The sequence below is a fragment of the Cyanistes caeruleus genome, chromosome 3 (genome assembly GCF_971803275.1).
Source record: "Cyanistes caeruleus chromosome 3, bCyaCae1.hap1.1, whole genome shotgun sequence".
Lineage (NCBI taxonomy): Eukaryota > Metazoa > Chordata > Aves > Passeriformes > Paridae > Cyanistes > Cyanistes caeruleus.
In genome coordinates this window covers 70,475,974-70,499,877 of record NC_141703.1, presented here as the reverse complement: position 1 = coordinate 70,499,877, position 23,904 = coordinate 70,475,974, and the positions used below count along the sequence as shown (strand labels likewise).

Sequence of the window (23,904 nt, the reverse complement as noted above, 5' to 3'; positions counted from 1 at the left end):
TGTCCAAAAACTCTAAGACAATTAATTAATTTCTTCCCTCTTACTCTCCAAGCAGCCTTCCATCATTCACAAACAAACTGAATTCTTGTTTTGCCAGGACACCTGATAATGAGGAGTGCACATCAATGTGGGGACTGAGAAGGGACATTCAAAGTCAAGGTTCAGCTCAGGCTCTTTCTACACCAGGTGCCCATTTCCCTTTGAGTACATCTGGGCTTCAGACACCGAACCTTTGAATACTGTACGGAGAAATGCGTCATTACTGTTATTGACTCTTGCCTTTGCTAGAATCTCATATATTACAGTTCACATCACTGATTCACGGCAGTTTGCATTGCCAGGAAGCTTCAATGACGTGCTTAATTAGGCAAATCCAGGCTGAGTTAATCTAGAAATAGGACCTGTATAAACAGCAGAAATTTAGGTTTGTGATTAATATAGCAAATGTAATTCTGCAATGTAATTTAAATTATGTGTATGTCATATCATAAATCTAAGTGCTTCCGAAGTCTGTAGGCTTTGTGCCAGCATTAATTTTTGTAGAAAGTAAGAAATATTTCTCTTGTGTTTGATTGCTTTTTAAATTCCAGGTCTGATATACTCTCAGAAATTTGTCCCAGTCTTCTGTCTTCTAGTATTCAATGGAGTTTAAAAATAAAAATTTATACCTACATATATAGTTTGCTTATGTAGGTGAAATACTTTACAATCTTGACACTAACTTATGAAAATATATTAAATTTAAAAAATTGAAAATACAAACTCTGTTTAACTGTTCAGTATATAATGCATACAAATGTGTGCTGTAAAATATTCCCATGAAGCAGATCACCCACATTAATCACATTTGGAAGAACTGGTTTTTTATTTCACAGAGTATAAATCTAGACATCTAAAGCAAAAATTCATACAAAATTTGTTAAATTCCAAACACTGCTTAATAAAGATTACTAATACTGTACTGGTTGTCTGATGCAGAAAAAACTCATGCCCTGCTACACAGCATGATCATGACAGAAGTTTGTGCTGTCTCAGATTCATGGAATGAAGCATGAAATTATATTTTGGATATGGTCTCAGTATGGTGTCATGATGCATTTACCCATTGTTAGTATTTTATTTTATTTTATTTTATTTTATTTTATTTTATTTTATTTTATTTTATTTTATTTTATTTTATTTTATTTTATTTTATTTTATTTTATTTTATTTTATTTATCAGGCTGGAGTTTAAACTAATTGAAGGTGATGAACCCAGGAGGTGTCACAGAAAGGCAGATCATAGAAACATAAAGTCATAGAATGGTTTGGGTTGGAAGGGACCTTTGAAGATCAGAGAAGATAGAATCTTCTGCTAACTCTGGCCAGCAGTGATAAGCCAATTTTGCTTGAGCTATTTTCAGATTTGAGGATAAAAAATGAAGTTTCAGTGACTGTGCTTAGATATCATGGATTTAGGTTTTAAGTTATCAGCTGGATTTAACTTCTTCAGAATTCGAAGATACAACTGAACTTTCTCACAAGAACAAACTCTTTTATGTTCTGGTTTTAATGAAGTAACAGGAAAACAAAAAGAAAAGGAAGAATTGAAAGAGTCTCAGTAAATTAGGCAGCTAGTTCCTGCCAATGACTGGCAGTCCGAGTCTGGACTCACTACAGAATGCATTCCCAGTGAAGAACCCGCTTGGGCCCAGCTTCAACTCAGCCAGACTGGCAGCTGTGGAGCACCCGTGGAGACAACAGCACCTGCTGGGAGTGCATGCACACACACACACACACACAACCCCCTACATTTCTTCCTTTACATACAGAAAACAGTGGCTGAGAGCATGCAGGCTTGGGAACAAGTGTGTCTGTGTTCTGCAGTGTGGATGCAACCCACATTCTTTGGTATGTGTCCAGGGAATAGGAAAGCTAGCAGAGATGTAAACAGGGACCACCAGTTGTCTCCCTTTCTCTAGCCTTCATATTCACCTGTTTAGTGCTGGCTAATGTCATCTGGAAGGATGAGTGTATATTCATGATCAAAACCTAATAGGTATCAATTCTGATCCTTCCATGCCTCCAGATGAAGCAGTTCTAGGTAATGGTCAAAAGAAGCAATATAATCACTAACTTGTTGCCAGGATAGGGGTTTTTCTTTCCTTCTCGTGATTTTTAATTAGTACTTCTATCCCTGCTACTTAGCATGGAAATGACACCAAAATTCTGAAGAAACATAGCCTTATCTCTTTGAAAAATACAAATCATTATTCCTGCACTGCTGATCTGACAAGGAGATTACTCAGATAATACAGTGCCTTTCTGCCATCTTGTGGCACTGCAGGGTTTGCAACTCCCTGTTTGTTACACTGTATAATTTTTATTTCAAATTAACAGTTTTTAAGTCTCAGATGTCATCTAGTTAAACAACACACACACACACGCACACAAACACACACACACAGTGAAATCTTGGTCCAATTAATTGCAGTGTCAAAAATCTCATTGATTAAAAAAAAGTTCCAGACTGTATTAATTGTATTTATTTCCATGTCTTATTATGTCAAAAATGAAAACAAACTGAAACTAACTAGTGTAAATCTGGGTTTCAGGTTAATAGATTAAGTTACTGTAATACTGAAATAATCTGCAGCTATGTATGAAATAATACCTTGGATTTGTATTAGAAATTAATCTATACTTTTCATTTGGGATGCTTTGTTGGTTTCTGAAATAGCTGCCTCCTTTTTCAAGTCTGCCTAAAGAAAAGGGAAGTTGCATATTTTATATTATTTCAGGCTAGAGCCTGCAAGGGCTTTTTCAATATTTACTTATTTTTCTAAAATAAAGGAACATATGAGGTTGTGCTACTGTCTGATTTCCTGCTCCTGCTTTTAGGCTGGAATCACCAACTCGATCTTTGAGCATGGATGCACCAAGAGGAATTAATATCAAAGCACAAGCTGGGAATATTGAAGCTCTTTCCCAGATGGATATCAAACTACACAGCAGTGATGGCGTGGTGAGTGCAAGCCCTTCTGTGCAATCCTAACTGTGATTGATCCTCTGTGTGACTACAAGTCTTTTTTTCAAGCTCTGTTAATTTAATTCAGGTTTTAGATGGCAGTATATAAAAATTAATAGTGCCAATATCCATTTTGGGGATTGCCCCAACACAGGTGCAGGACATTGCCCTTGGCCTTGTTGAACCTCAAGAGTTCCCTGCTAAGAGGAGGGTGGGCATCAGCTTATTCCTGTCCTGTGTTTATGTCTGCCAAGAGCCCAAGGCTCAGAGAAACTTTGTACATAACAAGCCCTATGTAAAAGGCCATTCTTAAACCTCTGCCTAGCCAAATTCAACTCATCTCATGGCACATTATTTATTGCTTTATTACCTCTAACAACCCCATTTGTCCTGCTGTTTCCCACGCAGCTTTTGCTCGATGCTGAAACCGTGCGACTGCCCAAGCTGCCTGAGGGTGCAAGGGGTGGATCTGGGATTTCTCAGGGGCTCTATGAAATCTGTGTGTGTCCAGATGGAAAGCTCTACTTGTCAGTGGCCGGCGTGGGCTCCACTTGCCAAGAATACAGCCGAGTCTGCCAGTGAGGCACCCGGAAAGGCCCGCACACCCCCTTGCGCAGCTGAGTTTTGGATTACCCCTAAAGAGCATCACTGAAATGAAAGCGTATTTTTCAGCATTTTAAAAACAAAGTACTTACAATTTAGGAAACAAATCTGCATCTATAATTCTGGAATACAGGGTGTAAGGGGAAGAAGAAGAGCACAAATGACATTTCCACTTCAGATGAATGACTTGAATCAAATTACATGTTTTGTCAGTAACACTTGGAAAACAGCCTTACAGAGAGCATAAAAAAATAAAACAAATATGTTTCCTTGCTGAACTATTATTCAGTCAGATGATTATGTCATTGTTCACATTTCTGAGATCGTGGGTTTTTCCTCTCACTACATGCAAACACTTACTGTATTAGTGGGTGAAATTAAATTGAGGGAACTACTTGAATTATTTGTAAGACAAAGCATTATTTGGAGAATTCAGAAAGTGCCAGCAAATGGTCTATGCAATTTTGTTCTTGCAATAACACAAGATAGAAAAGTGCGGTATTTGTATAAGTTCTGTGTAAAAGATGTTAATTTGCTAATCGCTTTCTATTTTAATTTGGCAACACATATGCTGATTTGCTTCTTACTGAGATTCCTATAAAAATAACTAATGCAAAAAGCTGCAGAAGCCATGAAGGCCTCTCTGTGTCTCAAATCCATTCACTATACAACAGAGAAATATGTTAGTATATTTTATAATAGCAATTGTTTGTTCTACTGCCTGTACCATCATATTCATTTAAATCCTTTTTTATTTTAGGACATGCTAATTCAACGAGGCAATCTGTTGTGCCAGCTGGACTAGTAAAAAGGAAAAAAAATTTGGCTTCAGATTGTCTGACACAAGGAACTATTTGGGCAGTGGGAAAAAAGTCCTTTTATGCTGCCCACAGATTTCAATTAAGAGGAGTATTTCATTTCCACCTGCATATGTTGACTGGTATTTCTGGTCCTGTCAGACTGGGACTCCATCACAAACAGAGAGAGTAAAACTGTTATTATTTTTTACATTAGGACTTTGGATATGAATAAATGCTCACCAGAGCTGACAAACCGTTTATTGGCCTTGTAAAGAAACACAACTGCAGACCCATTCCCCTGTACAGAATTGCACTGAACACAAATAAATTGTTTGATCACCTCTGGGTAGCAAGATTCGTATTTAGTAGTCTGTTGTTTAAACATGGGTTTTTAATTCCTTTGATGCTGTTTTGTATATACTTCATGATCTTATTATCCAGGAAGGAGCTATCACATAGTGCCTTGGTGTCTATTTACAGAAGGATTTTAACCCATAGTGTTAGCAAACCACCAATATCCACCTTTTGGAAGAAAATTAATCATCATCTTTCAAACAGAAGAATCAGGACAAAATAACTAATAACTTTTTTTAAACTTTAGCTCTGGTGAGCAAAGGAAGAAAACCAACACTTGGATGAGATCCCCAGGTACACACAAAAGCCTGAGAAAGAGTCTCCTGTTGACATTGTCCACTATCACTGTGGTAAAGCCCAGGGCAGTCCCTGCCTCGTGGGCTGCCTTTGCAATTTCTCCAAGAGTCTGATGTACAGAACTGAAACTGCCCTTCAGTAGCAGGATCCAGCAGCAGCAGGAGCCCTCAGCAATTAGAGCAAACTCAAAGAGCTTCAGTAGCACAAGTAGGAAACACTTAAGGTGAGCTTAAGCGAGTGAAGCAAGGTTTCACAAGTTATCTGGAGAGTGCTCCAATTGCTGTTACACTGCCTAAAGGAGAAGTAGGAAGCCACACATCTTCCATATCTGGAATTCCAATTTCTCGGGCTTAGGCTCACTCACTCACTCCTGTCTTCAGGAGTGAGTCCAAGGCTATTGGGCATAAGGAGAGAAATGTTTATCTCCACATCTGTATCTCTTGACTATAACTGTCTCTACATCTAAGCCCTCAGCTGAGGCACACTTTAACAGAAATACATCTTCGGTATTACATCTTTAAAGTCAGTTTAGGTGGTTCCAGCTCCATGCACAAGCTTTTACAAACCAAAATCCAAGCAGACTTAGCTTACTCACTGGCTAGAAAGTATGAGTACTAAAATAAAGGTCAGCAAATACCCTTGCATGTGCCAGATACCTAAAACCTGCTGCTACAAGTAACTTAGAGAACTGCAATGTCAATCTCTTACAGGTGTAGCATTAACAGGAAAACTGGGACTCGAGTCCTTAGGAATTTCAGCCATTGTTCTGAAATCAAGGAACATATGCCCACTTCCATGGAGTATCAAATAAATCATTCACCTAATCTAACCCCTAAATATTAGCCAGATCCTGCAAAATAGTTACAATCTGCTTCTTTGGCTGGCAATAGAAGTACTTCACTTTTAAGTTACACATTTTTAAGCTTTTGTTTTGAAGACACATTTTCAAATGTGATTTGCCAGTTAATTCACAGCAGAGGATTGCACTGAAGCTTTCTGGACAAGAATAACCTGACCCCTAAAGAGCTGTGAAAATCAGGGTGCAGTCCCCTGACTGGTAACACTCTTAAGCATGATGGCACTTCATTTAGACACTGCAGTAACTACCACCTTTCTTGTGAAGATAAATTTTCTGGACTTGTTTCAGTTCACAGGCACTCAGAATCCCGCTGAGGTACTATCCACAGGTTCTATTCAGAATCCTCTGAGTAGTACCAAAACCTAAAGAAGTCTTCTGTACCCTCAACACTGCCATCACCCAAACCACCAATGTGATCCTTTTCATTGCTTAAATTTAATTATTCCTTTCATTGTGCTACAACACTGACATCAGAAGTATTGTTCCAGTATAGAAGTTGTGCACATTTTTTAAAGCATGACTGCTGAGATCTTGTCACTGACTATTTTTTTTCTTTTAGGTATGGTTAGTAGAGAAACAAAAATTATGCTAAAATTACCAAAGTGTGATCAGCTGATGCTACAATCTGAATTACTTTTAATCTCGAGGTAGTTAATACATCGCTAAATTATAATTTCTGTTATTCCATATGGATGTCTATCCCTCTGTAATACTTTAATTATTGTTTCTGCTTGAAACAAACTTCAGTAAATAGTTACAGAGTAACAGAAAATTATGGCACAGGGAACTGAGAGTATGCAGTTCTCTAGTTTATTTCCAAAAGTATTATCCAAATGAAGAGAAAAAAATCACTACCAGCACAGTGAACTGGTTTGTTTGCATATTTACTCCCTCAAAAAATTATTTACAGCACTTCTTGCAACTGGTTGCAATTGTTACACAGTGGAAAAATAGTAGAAAAACTTCACTGGTGATTGCCCAAACACAAGCCTTTTTTTTCCATTTCACAGTCCTTTAGTAGTTGCATTTGTCTATCTATATATAGCTTTATGCAAAAGGAAATTGCAAGAATTGGAAACTGAATTCTTGAATAAACTTTATACATTTTGAACAGTCTGCTTCTGCTTTTGTATTCAAATTAAACACAACTTAAATGAATTATTTCATTTTTAAAACAAAATTATTTTTCCAAGACTAAGAATGTAAAGCGTACTTTATTTTAAAATATGAACAAAAGTCTTGGTCCCAGCTAAAAAATGTACTTTGCAGAATTTAGAAAATGCTTTACAATTAGGTTTCATTTGACATCTAGAATTTCTTTGTCTTAATCATTAGTAGGTGAAAGTAAACACAGAAATTATGGCAGTGCTATTGATTTAATCATCCAGAAAAGAAACCAAATATAAACAGTTTTGATTAAAAATTCATTGACAAATCCCTTCATGTGACAAAATATGTGTGTCTTCTTCAAATGAAAACATTTACTTTGTCTGCCAAGTTTAGTTATTTTTGACCTCTTAGCTCTGCCTCTGTTCCCCAAAACCAATCCAGCCTTTTCCAAAGAGTTTAGATCCAGCAGCAGAAAATCTCAAAGGTGGTACTACTCTCCTCTACTTTAACTGGAAAAATTACAATAGATTTAATTGCAGCCTTGTTTAAAGCAACCCAAGTATACCAGTACCAGGTATATGCAATCCTTACAGTAAACTTTAACTCCTGTTTCATAAATCATTACAGTAACTATAGTAATAATGATTGGAGTACAAATATTGCAGAACTGCATTTTTTACACAAGGAACCATTTATTTTTCTTCTGGTAGTCAGCTACACAAAAATCTATTTACAAAACAAAGCAAACTCACAAACAAAAGGTATTTTTCATGCCACTAATTGCTGAGGCAAGTGTCCTGTGCTTTTTAGAATAGCTGTGAATGCCATTTTTTGAGAGGAAAGCTTTTAAAGCACAAGATAGTAACAAGCCTATTGAGGCTTATTCCAATTGCAATTCCTTAGATTTAAGCAGACCAATGTATAGTTCAATCAGCTTCATATACCACTGTCTTTTTGTTAAATTCCTCAACTGTAATTTTGGGAAAAAAGAACTGAAGCTGCTTTTCCTAGATAAACTGCTGGTACCTGTGGAAGGTAGGAGACAGACCTGAATGAAAAGACATTTTCTCCAACAAGAACTCGTTTAATGTGCAGAATTACTTGTTAAACGTATTTTTGTGGAACCTATATGCTAACATTTACTTCTACAGACCCCTACTACAGATTCATTATATCCTAACTGTTCTTAGCTTCCATACCTGACTTAGATACATTGCTAAGCCTCCCAGCTGAGCCAAAAGAATCAATTAAGCATTTTATTTATTTATTTGATTTTTTTATCATGAATTAAATGGCACTTATAAAATCATGTTCTGTCAGTGGTTTCCTGGTCTCACAAAGCATCTTTACTTCGGATAGCTGTTACTGCGAGTTAAGCAAATAAGATGCTAGGAGACTTCTAACTAAGACATGACTCTTGCCTGTCTCTCTGCAGCCATATGCAAATTATATTGTTAGTTTCAATTCAGGAACAACACAATTAGTTTTTCTGTATCACTCAAGTTTTCTTTCCCAGCTTGGCTCAGTGTTAAAATTGCTTCAGACCATTAGCTTACTAAGAACTGGGACCATTTTCTTTCTCAGTGTCAGTGCTCAGGAGTATATACAAAATAAACAAAAATTACAACAGAATAGTTTAGTGGTTCTGCACAGCCATTTTAACAGTTCATAATAATACTGGTAAGGCAACATAAGTTGCTTATAAAATGCAGTTATACACTTAGAAGATTTTCTTCCTCAAGAGCTCATATGAGAACAGGAAACTGTTCACGGTGCTCCTGTTACTTTTGCATGCTGCCATGAGACCTTATGTTTAAGCTCCATTTGAAATGAAAAGCATGAGAACTGTTTCCTTTTCAAGTATTTTGCTTACCCTGAATACTATTCATCTGACTTAATGCATGAAGCAAGAACCACAAAGGAATCTATTTTTAAAACATACGGAATTAACTAAACTGATTAATTTCATGGCACACCAGGATTTGTGTTTTCCTTACATGCTATTTATTGCAAAAACTCAGCAAAATATACAATTTCTTTGAGAAAACTGCAAACATTTGTCAATGAAAAAAAAAAAGTTTCCTTTTCAATAGTATTTTAATATTTGTACAATTATCTAGAATTAATCAAAAAAAGATTGTGTATTTACTGATAGAAAAGCTTCAAATAATAAGTAAAGTTAGCTTACATTATCAAACCAAAACACATCGGACTGAAGTATATGTTTGCATTTTTCTTTATTAAATTTATGGCACTTAATTTAATAGCAGAAATAATAATAATTATAGGGCTCCACAATCAGAAGCAGTATCATTTTCCAAATGTCACATTTCTTCGGAACGAGGCCTTTATAACTTACTCAAAACTAAGACAGACCTCGTTGTGTTTTTTTTATTTTTGTATTACAACACTAACACAGCTGTATCTGCCCTGCAAGCTTGCTGTTGTTTATTTTCCTTTGTATTCTGTAAGTTAAATTGCAGTTTCACTCTGCTGTCAAGTAGACAAGTGTAACAGCATGCCACTGGAAAATGTTTGACATTTATGTTCAATGTGGCTGATCCAGCAAAGAAAAATCCTTCCATTTAAAATTATCCTTCCATTTTTTATTTTTTAATTTTTTTTTTACAAAAAGCTAATGTTGAACATACTGCATGACATTACCAAAAGTATTACAAACTATAAAAGAAAGAGTGTGAACTAATAATTGGATTTCTTGAGGGCTGTAGTGAATAATAAAATAAAACCAGCATTACATTGCAGCACCTTTAAACATGTAACAAAAAACAGTGCTTTGTGTACACCAAAAATGAGTTACTGAATTGTACTATTACCAATGTTTGTGGAAAAATATATATATATATGTACACACAGAAAGGCACACACGCAGGGGAAAAAAAAAAGGAACTCAAGCATTTAGGCATCTGAAAACTGAGTTTTGGTGCTCCAAAAAAAAATCATAAAACACCATATAATAATGTTCACAGATTTTATATCATCCACATGCTTTTTCATTAAACAAAAGATGACAGGCTTTAAAAAAAAAGTAAATTAAATATTTCATTATTTTATAATAAAGTAAATGCAATCAATGCATGGCATGATGTGGCATGTTGAATCAAGTATCGTTATTCAGCATTAACATAACTGTACCAGTTTACAGGTACTAAACTATCCTTTAAATGTTTACAGTGTGATTCTGCAGCAAATTTATAATCAGATCCAGCTGATAAGAGTATTACTATGAGTGACATGAATGTCCACAGAACACAAAAGAATACAGACATGTTTTGGAACAATACCTCCCTAGTCATTTTAACTCCACCCATCTCCCATTTCTTTGTATGTGCAGTCTTAAGATTAGTACATCGAAAACTGACATTACCCTTTCAGAAACATTACATTAAATGAAATAAATCTAATAAGGTGTTATAATTACAGGCTTCATCTAACAGAAAGCTAAGCTTTGGTTATATAAAGTGCAGTTCAATAATATGCCAATTAATCACAATGTTGTGCATACATCTAATTTTTTGCAGCTCAATGTCTTTGCAAATTCTAAAAAATATTCAGGTTTTACAGTTTGCTTAACAGCAGGCTCAGTTACGAAAAAGATCCCATTTAAGTAAATTTCAGTTCTAAGTACCTTGGTACCATCCACCTTTGTACACTACACTTCTAAACTGCTTGGCACCATATAATCTCTTGGACATCCATAACCTGCACAACTGCATTTGTGAAATTCACGTGCACCATGTGAAACACCTAAGCTCTTGACAAAACAGTCCCCTAACATCTTCAAATCATTTATACTTTTTGTTGTATGAAGTTTTCAAGTTTTATTATGATGCAAGCAGTACATTCCATCACTCTCATAGCAACTTCTGAAGTAAACCTGTCGTTGGGAATCTGTGGAAAAGGAAGTAGGTCAGGATACCTAGTTTTTAAGCTATCTACTCCATAAGCCTCCAATGTCTGAACATCATTTGAAAGTCCTTCAAGTTGCTGACTGTACTCTTCTATTTTTTGTGCAAGGGCTGCTGGTTTTACGTCTTTGTCCGACTTGCCCTTCACAGCATAGTCAGCTGCAATCAAGGCTAGTTTAGTAGAAAGGTAGCACTTAAAGCACACCCATTCATTGGCATTTTTATGAAGGTCATTTCGTGCAGCTGAAAAGTTGGCTCGGGCCTGCCTAAGCCATCGACGTGCCTCCACCGGATTGCCAACGGACCTGAACGTAGGTGGGACAAAAAAGCGCTGGGAGTAAGATGGCCCTGTGGAGGAGGGACATTTTTCTTTATACTGCTGCCTTTCTGATTTGTGGCTTGTTGCCTCCTGATTCCATGAAGTGTAAAATCTCTGAAATGAAAATTTATCTGACTGAAATCGAGAAGCAGAAGATGAAAATGGTCTCCTTGAGGCTCTGTCCATATTTTGATCCATAAAGGCCTGTTTTTCCATCCTATTAATCTCATTCTGTAAATGTTTGAAAACCTCATTAGCTATATCAAGATTCTCTGCATTCTTATCTGGATGCCATTTCAGATACAGCCTCCTAATAATCTTTTTTCTTTCAGATTCTGGAAGCTTCCAAGCCTGTTCAATCACAGACGTCACTTCTCTTAATATTTCTGGCAATGAGTTTGACTTTATCTTTTTTGGGGAGTGGTGTTTTGAGGACATTGTTTTGTGACTATCTCTACCAGTGAAGATAGGTGGAATTGCCCTCGGTCCATGTACTGGAAATTCTGTAGGACTGGTTGGGGTAGAAGGTGTGCTATCCCTGCCATGAGAACTTTCTTCTGGTCTGGAAAATTTGTACAAGTCAAGGGAGCTCACTATTTTATACTCACTATATCCAATATCAATCTGGTAAATCTTCCCTAGAAAACTGGGGGTTTCATCATCTTCTCTTTCTACTTCTTGCACGATGATTGCATAGGTGTAAGTAGGCTGATATGATCCATATATATCACCACCTTCAGAATCAACAAGGTAACCAACATATTCACCAGGATAAAATACATTCATTGGATCCATTAGAAGTGTATAGTGAATTTCAGCTGGTATAGGAGTACCAGGTGTTGGTAGTTCAAGTTTTGATGGCTCAGAAGAGTCATACTTCACTCCTAAGCTGTCAAGCTTCTCACTGATCCGATAAATATCGTTACAACCCAGCATGGCAATTAAATATGAGGTATCAGAAATCAGGTTGTCAGTTGCAGATTTTAATGTCATGGCTAATGCTAAGAGGAAATTTATGTCCTTGCTGTCAGAATGCTGTATGTAAAGCAGTATTACTGCATTTCCATATCTCTTTAAGAAAGCAAATGTTTCGCTCTTGCTGTGGGGAATAGGAGCAAACCCTTTAACTCTTAATGTTGTTTGTAACTTCTCAAAACAGGAAACTTTCAAACCTTCTCGCAAAGCTTTGCAAAGTCTTACTGCTTTTTCTTCGTTAGCCAGAAAAGCATTGTCATTTTCATGCTTCATAATCCTAATGAGTCCTGTGATGAATTGCTCTGAAGACAACAGTAACTGTAACCTTCCCTGCAAAGAACACAACGCTCCAAACTGACAAATTTTGGGAGACTCCTCATCTAGCTGTTCTTCAAGTATACTGCTAAGTAAGCGAGGCCTCAGTTTCTGAGGGAATAACATGATCAATTTAGTGTGAAAGCCATGGTCTTTGCCTAAGTAACACTGGCTAAGATCAACAAGCATCTGCACACCAATGTTACCTTGGATTCTGCTTTTGTAGTGGGGTGCATCATCAAAAACTAAGATACTAGACTTTACCAACCTACCGTCTTGACTGGGAAGGTAAAGGGCAAAATCTCTCATATTCTCAAGGTCATTCCTAACCTTTACAGAATCATTCTGAAGACTTTTGAACAGGCCTGAAACTACTCTTTTAACTGTGCGCATTTCATTAGGATCCAATTGCTTTCCTTCCGAGCTCTTATATATGCGACCTAGAACTTCAACATACTGCTTTGTTGAAATAATGTCTTCAGTACCCAAATGTTTAAACAACTGATGGAAAGTGCCAAGTTCTAAAGGAAGTTTGTAAAGATAAGGTTTAAAATCAGATTCGTATTCAAGGTTTATTACCACCTCCTCAGGCTTAAGGAGCTTCCAGCCTTCTTCCACCATTACAAAAGAAACTCCTCGAAGCTGAAAGCGGAATTCCCTCTTCTCTGTACTGAGAAACTCATAAATGCTTCTTAGGACCTTGGCCCTAGTTTTCACCATGTCCTCATCCAAAGTTGTAATATTGCATATGTTCCTGCAGTTATTGATGACTTTGTCCAGAGGAGGGTCCAAATTAACATTCAGCATGGTTAAAACTTGCTCAAGCTGTTCTTGCGCACCAAGACTACTCCCCTCTTGTTCTTTGATGCTTAAAGGTGTTGCTTTCTCAGGAAGAATAGGACATGACGTCCACAGCAACTGCAACACATCGGTCTGCTTGAATTTAGGGTTCACCTGTGCCCCATTGAATCGTATAAGAGGAAGAGTTCCATTAACCTCTTGATACTGAGGATGAAATCTCACAAATTCTGCTGGAGCTCGTTCAGGGCACAGAAAAGGAATTAAAGACAATTCCTTCAGAAAATTTCCTGAAAAAAGATCAGTTCTTTCTTGAAATATATGATGGAGGAGGACATCAACAGTATTCTGTAGTATTTCTTTAGACCAGTTTTCTGTATTTGCTCGCATGCTGATTTCCTTCGCAAACTGCAGTAACTGCTGCTGTGAAATGATGAATTTCAATCCGATATGTCGCAGAAAAGTTACCCATGATGGAAGGAACGCAGCTTGATTTTTTGGTTTTGTAAGTTGCTCTAGCTTCTTAAAAAAATCTTGAGGTATAAAGAATTTTTCGGGCAGCATAACTTCAAAGACTTTTACAGTTCTGTCATAGAAGTACTTTGCAGGTTTTAACCTATTGCTTGCATCATGAATGATCAAAATGCTTTCAAGCTTTTCAAACAGCTGTTCTTTCATTTCTGAAGTTTCTTCAATGCTAGTTAGCCTATTCTTTAAGTAGATCAAATGTTCTAATTTTGCATCGTAAGACAGACTTTCAATTTTTGGCAAAAGATGTTTCAAGTACACTTCAAGATCATCCACAGAGACACAGCCAAGCACAGTATACAAATCTTTCAAATGAACCTTCTCCTCAAGAAAAGCCGATGAAGTCGACTGTGTCCATCGGTCTACTTCAACTGATGGGATGCTTTTCGTGAGGACATAACATGTCCCATATTTTGCAATGCTGATATAACGGCCACTGATTGATTTGTAACATGGAAGAGACTTCAAAATTTTAATGTCATCCTGAGATGTCAAATGACATAAGTTGCAATTGAAGTACATTAGGAGAGCCTCAAAGTCACTTTCTGCTAACTTTTCAGTCTTAAAAGTTGATGTCTGTACCATATATTGTATGGCTTTCAGAATGCTGGAGGGATTATCTATGTTTGCTGTACGTCCCGACAACAAAGGCACTAAAGCACTGTCTTTGGAGCAGATTTTGTTCAATGCCAGTTGAATACAGCCTGTTTTCATTAAAGCATGGAAGACTTTATCACTCTGAGCATTTGGAAAGACAGCTATGTGCATGATGCTGAGTGGCAGCAAAACATCACACTCTGGCACAACCAGGTGATTGGCTGAGACAGTAAACTTTACACCTGGGAGCAAAGTCCAGTCCTTCAAAGTTTCAATAACGCCATCAAATTTTGCTTGCGTATCTTCTTGCTCTTCCTTAATATTTAGAGACTCGCTAATAAAATGCCAAGCACTTTTAAGCCAAGATTCACTTGCAAAGTTTTCCTTCCACTTCATACAATTTCTAGTTTTATATTCTCTAGGCAGCACAGATGACAACAATTCAGCAAAACTCCTGATATCAAAGACTTTAGCTACTTCACTGCTGAGCAGAATATTGTTGTATCTCAAATACAAGGTGTTCATAAAGAGATCCTTGCGAGATGGAATCAGTTCATGGTATGTTGTCAAGAACTTTGGTCGCTTTGAATCAAAAACCTGCAAAACATTGTCAAGAGTAATGAGGAGTGGCAAACCCTCAATTTGGATTTCATTTTCTTCTGCATCTTTGAAACAGTAGTCAACCAGGAGTTTGAGGCTATGGAACAGTTTCAAATTTGTCTGCTGAAGACGACAGGGTAACTTTCCGATGTGGCAATTGGAGTCTGGAAACGAAAACGTCATCAAAAACAATCGGACATCAGCAGGTGTCACATAGGTGACAGGAATATCTGCATCTACCAAACAGTGGTAGAGATTTGCAGTCTCATCACAGTTATATACCAAATTAAATCCAATTTCTAAGAGTAAATGCTTTAGTCTGTAAACATTTTCGGCCACTGTCTTCCGTGTTGTGATGTTGTATTCTGTATTTTTGAGGTGCTGCAATTCATCTTGTAGCAAATTGTCGAAGAATGGTCTGCCTTTGTTCACAGTAGACATGTTAACCCATGTGATGATAACAGCAGAATGCAAATCAGAACCATCAACATTTGGAGCTCTCATAACAGGTAAAAGACGCTTCAAATCTTCATAAATGCAACTGTAAACTGCTTTCACTAAGCAATACCAGTCTGGTTGAATATCAAGCCTATTAACTGGGAAAAAGGATAAAAACTTTTTTATAGTGTCTTTCACAGCATGAATAGGTGTGTTTTGCAGCACTGATACTGTAGGGTCAGTGCCTGGAAAATATCTCTTCTTCAGCTGAATCAGCAGTTCAACATAGGCTGGTGCTATCAGCGCTGTCATTAAACTACTGTTCCAGTCACTTCTTACTCCAACACCGTTATCATCACGCCACAGATTTCTTCTTGCAGAGTCCAGAGCGAAGTGTCCATTCACATGGAAAGGCAATCCAGTTTCCAATGATAAGGGTAAGAAACAGAATGCTCTGTGGGGCTTTTTGTAATTATGAGTAATGCAAGCTGCTACTCCACCACGAGGGAAAAGAGTAATGTCCTCATTCTTGTGGGCTGAAACCACGCTTTTGGATACCTTTTCCATGGCAGAAAAGCCTGACCTGTTACAAATTAACCAAGTGGTGAGATTTCCTTCAGAGTCCTCAGTATCCATAGTGTAAGTAATCTGCTGTACAGGTATTTCACTTAGCTGTTTCTTTTTTGTTACACTGTCAATCACAGAAGCATGGAATTGCTTTCGTTTCAGTCTGTCTCCATCAGTGATTTTGCCTTGTACAGAGTACAGGACATTCAGTGCTCCTGTTGTTTTTTCTATCTCACAAATAGAAATTTTTTCCATGTGGTTCAAAAACATTAGGAGTTCTGCTCCATCTGTACGCAGCTTATCCAGAAGATTTTGGACCATTCTATCTGAGCACGGAACTGATGAAATTTCTGATACTTTTGCCATTTCTCCATTTCGAAGAGGAAACCTAAACATTGTACAATTGTCCAGTTTAAAGTGATTTCCCAAGTAGAGATCCAGTACATCTGAGAACTGTGTTCTGAAATCTGCATCTAAATCTCTAAACATGCGGCCAGGACTTGTTGATGTTGAACCTGGTGCATATCTTGCATGAGGATCAAAGATGCAAAGTATATCATTGCCAGACAGGAAAGAAGGGCAATCAGTAATGTGATAAACAGAGTTGAAACCTATACCATATTGTCCAGTTTTACAGGGATTTCCTACTTTCGTACCTTTTCCAAGGTTCTGGATTCCCCGAATATCATCTTCTGTAAAAGGCTGGTTGTTGTAAACACAGAGTGCTGGTCCCTGAAGTGGTGCCCATTTCTCATCAAATATTCTATCGGCTGGATGCTGTCTAGGATCAAACACGAAACAGATCTCTGTAGCTTTTGCATCATCTGCATTCTGAAGGAGCTCTTTCAGCATTTCTTTTTCTGAAGGGTAAGCATTGAGAATGCTCTTAATTCTACTAGTCAATTTTTCTTTCTGGCCAAATTCTGTTCCAAGGGTAGTAAAACAGATATTTGATGCATATCTTTCTAAAGCTTTATGGCGCTTTGGTATTGCTCCAAGCTTCACTGCAACTTCTCTTGGAATATCGCCATGACAATATTTAACAGTTGTGTCCTTAACTTTAATCCATGGACAGTCATTGTAACACAAAGATTTTGCAGGCAGAAGTGCAAGACGAGTGTCTGGCAACAAAATCTCACCATACTTTTTCTCACAAAATTCCTGCTTCTTCTCTCTAATGAGGCCCCATATTCCTTCGCTAATTATTCTCCTGCAGAGCTGAAAGTTGTCTTCTGTTAGTTGTTTGGTCCCTCTCTCCTGATTTATTAATTCCAGAACTACAGCAAAGTCTTCGACTGTGAAAGCCTGTCTTACACCCACACTTTCAAACAGCTCACGGAAACTATTTTTATATTTGTTAGGCAACTGATAGAGATAGGGTGCTGCTTCAAAATTCAAATGAAAAGACACTTTTGATGGATCAGCATACACATTCTCAACCAAAATAAAACTACAGTTTGTTAGCTGTTCAATTATCATGGCTTTTGCTGATTCACTCTCTAACATGGCTTCATGCAGATATTTGTAACAAGCATTAGTGATGTTTTCTTGATACAATGTGATTCCATCAAATGACTTTGCAACTTCTTCTAACTGATTAATGACTAAATTAACAGGTGGTTTCTTAAGTAAACCCAAAAATTCTTTGACGGCTAACGACAAAGTACCACAACCTTTAAAAGAGTGGGAATTTTCATTAAGAATTGGTTGTGTGAGGCAAACTATATCTTGATGATCAGCAGTGAAAAGATCATCTGCTGAAAACATCGCTTCAGGCTGAAAATCACTGCCTTTCCAGTGCAATGAAAAGCCCGCTGGTTTGCTAAGGAAAGGAAGGAAAGCAATGTTTTGACATTTCGTAGCAAATTCTTTAGCTCTAGGATCTCTAGATTTCAATTTTTCATCAATAAGACTCAATATAATGCTGCTCCTGAGACAAGCTGCAGCATGATCAGTCTTGTTAATTTCAGCTACTGACTCTGCACGTTCTATCAAATCTTCCCACAAAATATCATCTTTAGCCATTCCCAACTGCACAAGTTTAACCAAAATAACAGGGTTAAGATAATCCTGAGTGGTACCATAAGGAAATCTTCCGTCCTCAGCATCATACAACTTTGCAACTCTTCCTTCAGGATGGATCAGTCTTGATGGTGTAACTAATGGATGTCCATCCAATGAACAGGGAATACATGGAGTAGCACGAAGAATTCCTGAGAACTCCTCAATTTTTTCATTGAGAACATAACGCATCAAAGGATCACGTAGCTCTGCATCAATCTCCTGAACATTAGGGAAAAACACCTCAGAAAAGAATTGTTTCTCAGAGAAAGTGTTCTCCAATAATATGTATTTGCATCCCGCTTCTTCAAATCCTGTCTTTACCCAGGACGGAAGATCTACAGCACACAGATTTTTGGAACCAGTTTTTTTAAGGTACTTCAGAAAGATCTTGAAGGCTGACGGCCCAACATCTGGTCGTTTCAGTATGGAGTCATCTAAAAACCTTACATTCTTCATGGAAACCCAAGATGAACCATCAGAAAACACTCTGATCCCTTCTTTGCTTTTCATATGAGCTATGTCCTCATAAAACCCTTGACAAATAACAGAAAAATCATCGTGAACTGAATCAGGATCTGGCCACACTGCACAGTAACTATAGTCAACTAGCTCACCATTGATTGCCATGTCACGTAAAACACAAAGGGCTTCTATGTAGGCTTTGACAATAACGTGCCTCATGAATACTGTATTCCATCTTCCTTTTGTGTCTGTTTTCCAGATCTCTTTCCGATTTGAAGTAACTGCAAAGCAGCCATTTATGTGGAGAGGCAAGCCTGTTTTTATTCGCAGAGGTAAATAGCAGAATACTTCACCTATGTTGTTGCAATTGGGTTTTACAACCCATTTTTGATCCTGGGTTTCAGACAGCAACACTCCTACACCACCGCAGGGAACTAGACCTAGTCTTCGTCCACTTTCATGCAAAGAAAATTTCAAAGCATCTCCAACATCCATGCAAGAACATATAAGCCATGTTGTTGAATCTACTGTTTTCTGTGGCAATTCATCACCTGATCTTTTCGTCTGTCCTGATTTAGCCATTTCAAAGAAAGCAGCTGGATCGTCTTCAGTACCTCTGAAAAGTGGAGACTGTAAATCAGCAATCCGCCTAAACACATGGTGAAATTCTTCTACTACTATCTGCAGGATACACGATGATTTTGGTGTTTCACTAGGAAGTTTTTTAGTACTGCTGCTACACACCTTCATGAGTTTAGCTGCTTCCTTTAAAACACTTACATTTGGTGCAGTCAAAGCTTTGGAAGAACACAGATTTTTTCTGATAGTGACAACATCTTGTGCCACTCCAGGATCATCTGCTTCAATTTTCAAGTATTTCAAAACCATTGAATTTACACTCTGAGCAAATATTATCAGCCTATGACCGCAAATGCTAAATTCATCCACAAGAGAGTAAATGTCTGCTGTATTGTAAGATGCACTGCTGACTTCACTCACTTTAGCTTCCTGCTGGGTCCTAAAGGAAAGCCTGAAAAGTGTCCCTTTGTAGCTATAGGGAGATTCTACTGTCAGTGGTAGCTGGCAACCAAAAACTCCTATAAATGGCTTAAACTGATTTGGAAATTTTCGCAGTCTCTTCTGTTGCTTACTCCAGTTGATTTTGATGCCAGGGTTAGATTTATCTCTGATATGTTTACTTATATGGTTGACATTTGGATCAAACATAATCATGAACTCTCGGCTCAAAATAATAGGAACATCAGTGATATGATAAACAGAATTGAATCCCAGTCCAAATTTTCCTACTTTGTCAACTTCACTCCTCTTTAGAGACTCTCCTAATCTAGTTATATTTAGGAAATCAGAGTCAGAAAACTCAGAATTATTGAATGACCACAAAGCTGGCCCATGACATGCTGCCATTCCTGGATCCAGAAGGTTCTCTCTTATATCCATATTTCTTCTCATGTCAATCAAGAAATTACATTCCGTTGCATTAGCATCATCAGCATTTTGAAGTAGTTCCTTAAAGATATCTGAAATGGAAGGGTATTCTTCCAATATGTTTTTAATTCTCACAGTCAGAGGCTCTCTTTGCCCAGATTGCTCAAACCCCATATTTTCTGGATTAATCAGTCTTGTGCTAAGGCATGGGACATTTAACCACTCAGCAGTTTTCATCGGTATGTCTTCATGCACCAAAATTATGGGTTCAACAGCATCCTCAAGCAAATCGTTTAAGTCATCAACTTTGATGTCACAGTAACAGCACTCATGAATTGGCTTCATTGCAAGTTTATAAGGAAGTTTGCCACTGTACAGCGGCATGGGGGTATGCAGACTGGCGGGGATCTGATTGCTGTACAGCCATCTTATGATGCTCAACATAATGTGAAGGCTTTGCTTACTCTCTTGTTCCGAGAGAGACTGCTCACTCTTCAGATATATTTTCTGAATGACCATAGAAACGTGGTCTGGTGTTAACTCCTCAATTGAACCACAACATTTGAACAACTGGTGAAACTTCGCCATAGTTTTTGGAACATAATGTAGATACGGTTGGAGATCAAGATCAGGAACTGATTTTATAACTGCTTGTGAGAGGGAACAAAATGTTTTACCTGTCCAAACCCAGGGAAATTTCAGGGCTTTGAAAGCTTCCTTGCCTTCTTCTAGATGATCATGCATGAATCCATAAATTTCAAGCAAGATATGCTGGAATTGATAGTAGTCCTCATCACTGAAGGTTTTAGAACTATGCCAATCAACTACCACCTTGAAATGTTTCAAGACTGCTTTTATGCTGGGCTTGGTGGGGATTCCAAGTGCTTTTTCTATATCCAGCAGTACATTTTCCACAAGAGGAACTGAGGAACCCACTAAAATTGCGTGTGATATATCACACATTTCTGGTGGTGAACACAGATCACAATGATCTCCTTTCCAAACTAAGGACCCTGGATAATTTGGAGGCCTTTCCTTACTTGCAGGAATCCATTTTATCTTTTTCATCGCAGCTTTTGTTTCAGATGATTGAAGCAGCATATGGTTTTTGTTCAAAACTGTCAAGAGAGTTCTAGCTTTTTGTAACAGCAAATCATGATTGGTGTTAGAGTCAGCATGCAAACTTTCAATTTTTATTGCCACTCTCAAGACATCATTTTCCTCAAGATTGGCTTCATTTTTTAAGCCTATTTGTCTCAGTGAATGAAGAATATCTGAGGATGTAAAAATAACAGGGGGGAAACAAGTCTCCTCCTCAGCATAAAACAAATGTTGCAGAAGTTCTACCTCAGGATCAAAGAGTTCGTTTGCTGACATTATCTTTTCTGGTGAGATCTGAATAAACTTAAGTGGTGTCAGCCAATCTATTACATCTGTATTCTCATTTTTCAGAAAAGTCAGATTTTCAAGAACCCATTGCATTATCTGTGCTGTTTCATCATACGAATAAAATTCACTTCTTATGTCTTCTATAACAAACTTCAAACAGTCTGTGCTCTTCAGCTGTTCTATTTTCAGCAAATTAGCTAAGCGAATAGTTGCTTCATCACTGCTGTCAATTACTGGAACAGAAAACCTTAGACCAGGAGGAATTTTGGCAGTGTGGTGTAATACCTTACTACCTTTTAGCCCAGTAAAAACAGGGACACTTTCATCAGATGATTTTTCAATTTTTTTAAATATCAGCAGTTCCTGAATAATTCTCTTCTCTTTTTCACTTGCATCTGTTAAACTAGCTAAGAATGCCCTAAGAGCATCTTTATGTGTCGGTGGGAATGAAGCAACCTGATTGCATAGTTTCTGTAAGGACATTTTTTCCATTATTTGTAAAACAGCACTTGGCAATGGTGGATGCACATATTTTTTTATAAGTGGGTGTTGGATAGAAATATCCAGTTTCTTAAGCACAACTCCACCAATTTTCTCAATTATATCAGCTAAATATTCTGGGAGCTGAGTCTCAGATTCGTCTTCCAGAATGATGGGTGATGGATTCCTAAATCTAACCAGTTCCACCGATGTGTGATTTTCCTCCAGCAGCGTCTTGGGGATAAGTGGCATTTCATCAAACACACTCAAGTCATCAGAAAAATGTATATATAGGTTCTTCCAGACCATCTTCAGCCAGGAAACTGACGGGTGCTTTTTTTCTTCCAAGCCTGGATACCACTGTACAACCACATCTCTCCCAGGCCACACGCTGTTCATAACTTCTTTAATGAGCCGGGCAAACCTTTCTGGGTTCAGAAGCTGCAGCTGAGTGCATGGCCTCCCTGAAATTACAGCAAAAGGAAAAAGCTGTGAAAATCACAGAGCACAGTTACTTAGCAAATGGCTTCAGGGAGCAAAGAAAAAGGAAAACAAGGAAAATAAGTCTAATCTGTGCCCTGTCTTTTTGTGGAAAAAAAATGTTTGTTAAAAAGGACTGCAGATAGCAGCTTCCTTTGATTTCAGGAGTTAATTAAAAGCAAATACATTCCATATTAGTATGAAAATAGAAACAAATTGAAAATTATCAGTATGGTATTACATTTGTTAGTTTAACACAAAATTTCTCAGGCATACATAGCAACTAGAGATTTAGAATTGAATTACAAACATATTTTTTGTTCAGTTGATTCTTTACCCTACTTATTTGCCTAATGACAAATAAAAATCTAATCTTTTTTTTGGATATAATTGCAAATGTTCAAATAGATTTAAAAGATTATTTATTAGATATAGCAAAGTTGTTCAGCTGCAGCTGATCTTACAACTAAAACTGACAATAAACTAGATGCAGTTAGGCAGGAAGTGCTGAAACTAAGTCTATATGTTTTTATTCATATTGTTGAAGTTCTCACTAAAAGAACTATGTCTTTACACTCCTGTCTAAATTATAATTAGGAAAGTTTATATTTAAAAACCACAGAACTTCTGGAGGTAAAATAGCACAGAATAAAAAAATACCACTACCTCCCAACATATCAGAAATAAAAAACAGAAGTGAAAACAAGACACCTATTTGAATTTCAGATCTTTCATCACATATCTCAAAAACACTGCTGTTTTCTTGAAGGCAACAGTCCAAATAAAGAATCAGAGCAGTTATAGATATCCTTCAGAAAAAAGTATTTTTTCTTTCACTTCATGCCTACAGAGCTACAGATTGTGATAGCTCTATTTGACAGAAAATAGGTAAACATATCAGACTTGTGAAAGTGAGGAAAACTTGCAGAAGCGGCCCAAGGAAGATAAGAATCTACTTAAAAGCTAAACTTAAATCACGTTTTTTTTATTTGAGAACATAAGTTTAAAATACTGTTTTTAAAACTATACAGGTAATCTTAAAATACTAGAAAACTTCCTGCATGTAAGATTATTAAGTATGTATAAAGAAACAAATTAAAATAGTGATAATTTCCATGTAACATCCTTACAAAGTTTTCTTCAATATGCATTTTCCACTCAGCTGTGTTTAGAAATATTTTTATAATTATGTTAGGTTGCTATCTCTTGGCAGCACTATTTGGTAAGGTTTTTTTACAAGAAAGCTGGGGCAATGAGAAAAGCTAATCACCAAATTCACACAAATATCAAGCTTCAATCCAAACCAGTATGTCTTCAATTAATAACCATACCTGAAAATCCCCAGAGAAGCTGTTGGGCTAGAATATAATCAAATCCATTTTTAGAAAACGTCCTGTGAGCTACATATTAATACACTAAGTATAGAAACAGTTGCTAACTAGACAAATACAGTTCACATTTTAGGAGAGTAAAAGTCAGATATGTTCATC

The 23,904-nt window shown here is 37.2% G+C and overlaps 2 protein-coding genes across 15 annotated transcripts in view; one reads left to right on the top strand and one right to left on the bottom strand.

Annotated features, from left to right (window-relative positions):
- SGCG (sarcoglycan gamma) overlaps positions 1–7,031 on the top strand; it is a 106,869-nt gene extending 99,838 nt beyond the window's left edge. For all 12 annotated transcript variants that reach the window (XM_086881831.1, XM_086881828.1, XM_086881833.1 and 9 more), the window contains 2 exons: positions 2,881–3,004; positions 3,416–7,031. In XM_086881831.1, the coding sequence (XP_086737957.1) occupies positions 2,881–3,004; positions 3,416–3,589 (298 nt within the window). In that variant the 3' untranslated portion in view covers positions 3,590–7,031. The remainder of the gene's footprint in view (positions 1–2,880; positions 3,005–3,415) is intronic.
- SACS (sacsin molecular chaperone) overlaps positions 6,717–23,904 on the bottom strand; it is a 58,244-nt gene continuing 41,056 nt past the window's right edge. For all 3 annotated transcript variants that reach the window (XM_086881825.1, XM_086881826.1, XM_086881827.1), the window contains one exon: positions 6,717–22,398. In XM_086881825.1, coding sequence (XP_086737951.1) covers positions 10,838–22,398 — 11,561 coding nt within the window. In that variant the 3' untranslated portion in view covers positions 6,717–10,837. The remainder of the gene's footprint in view (positions 22,399–23,904) is intronic.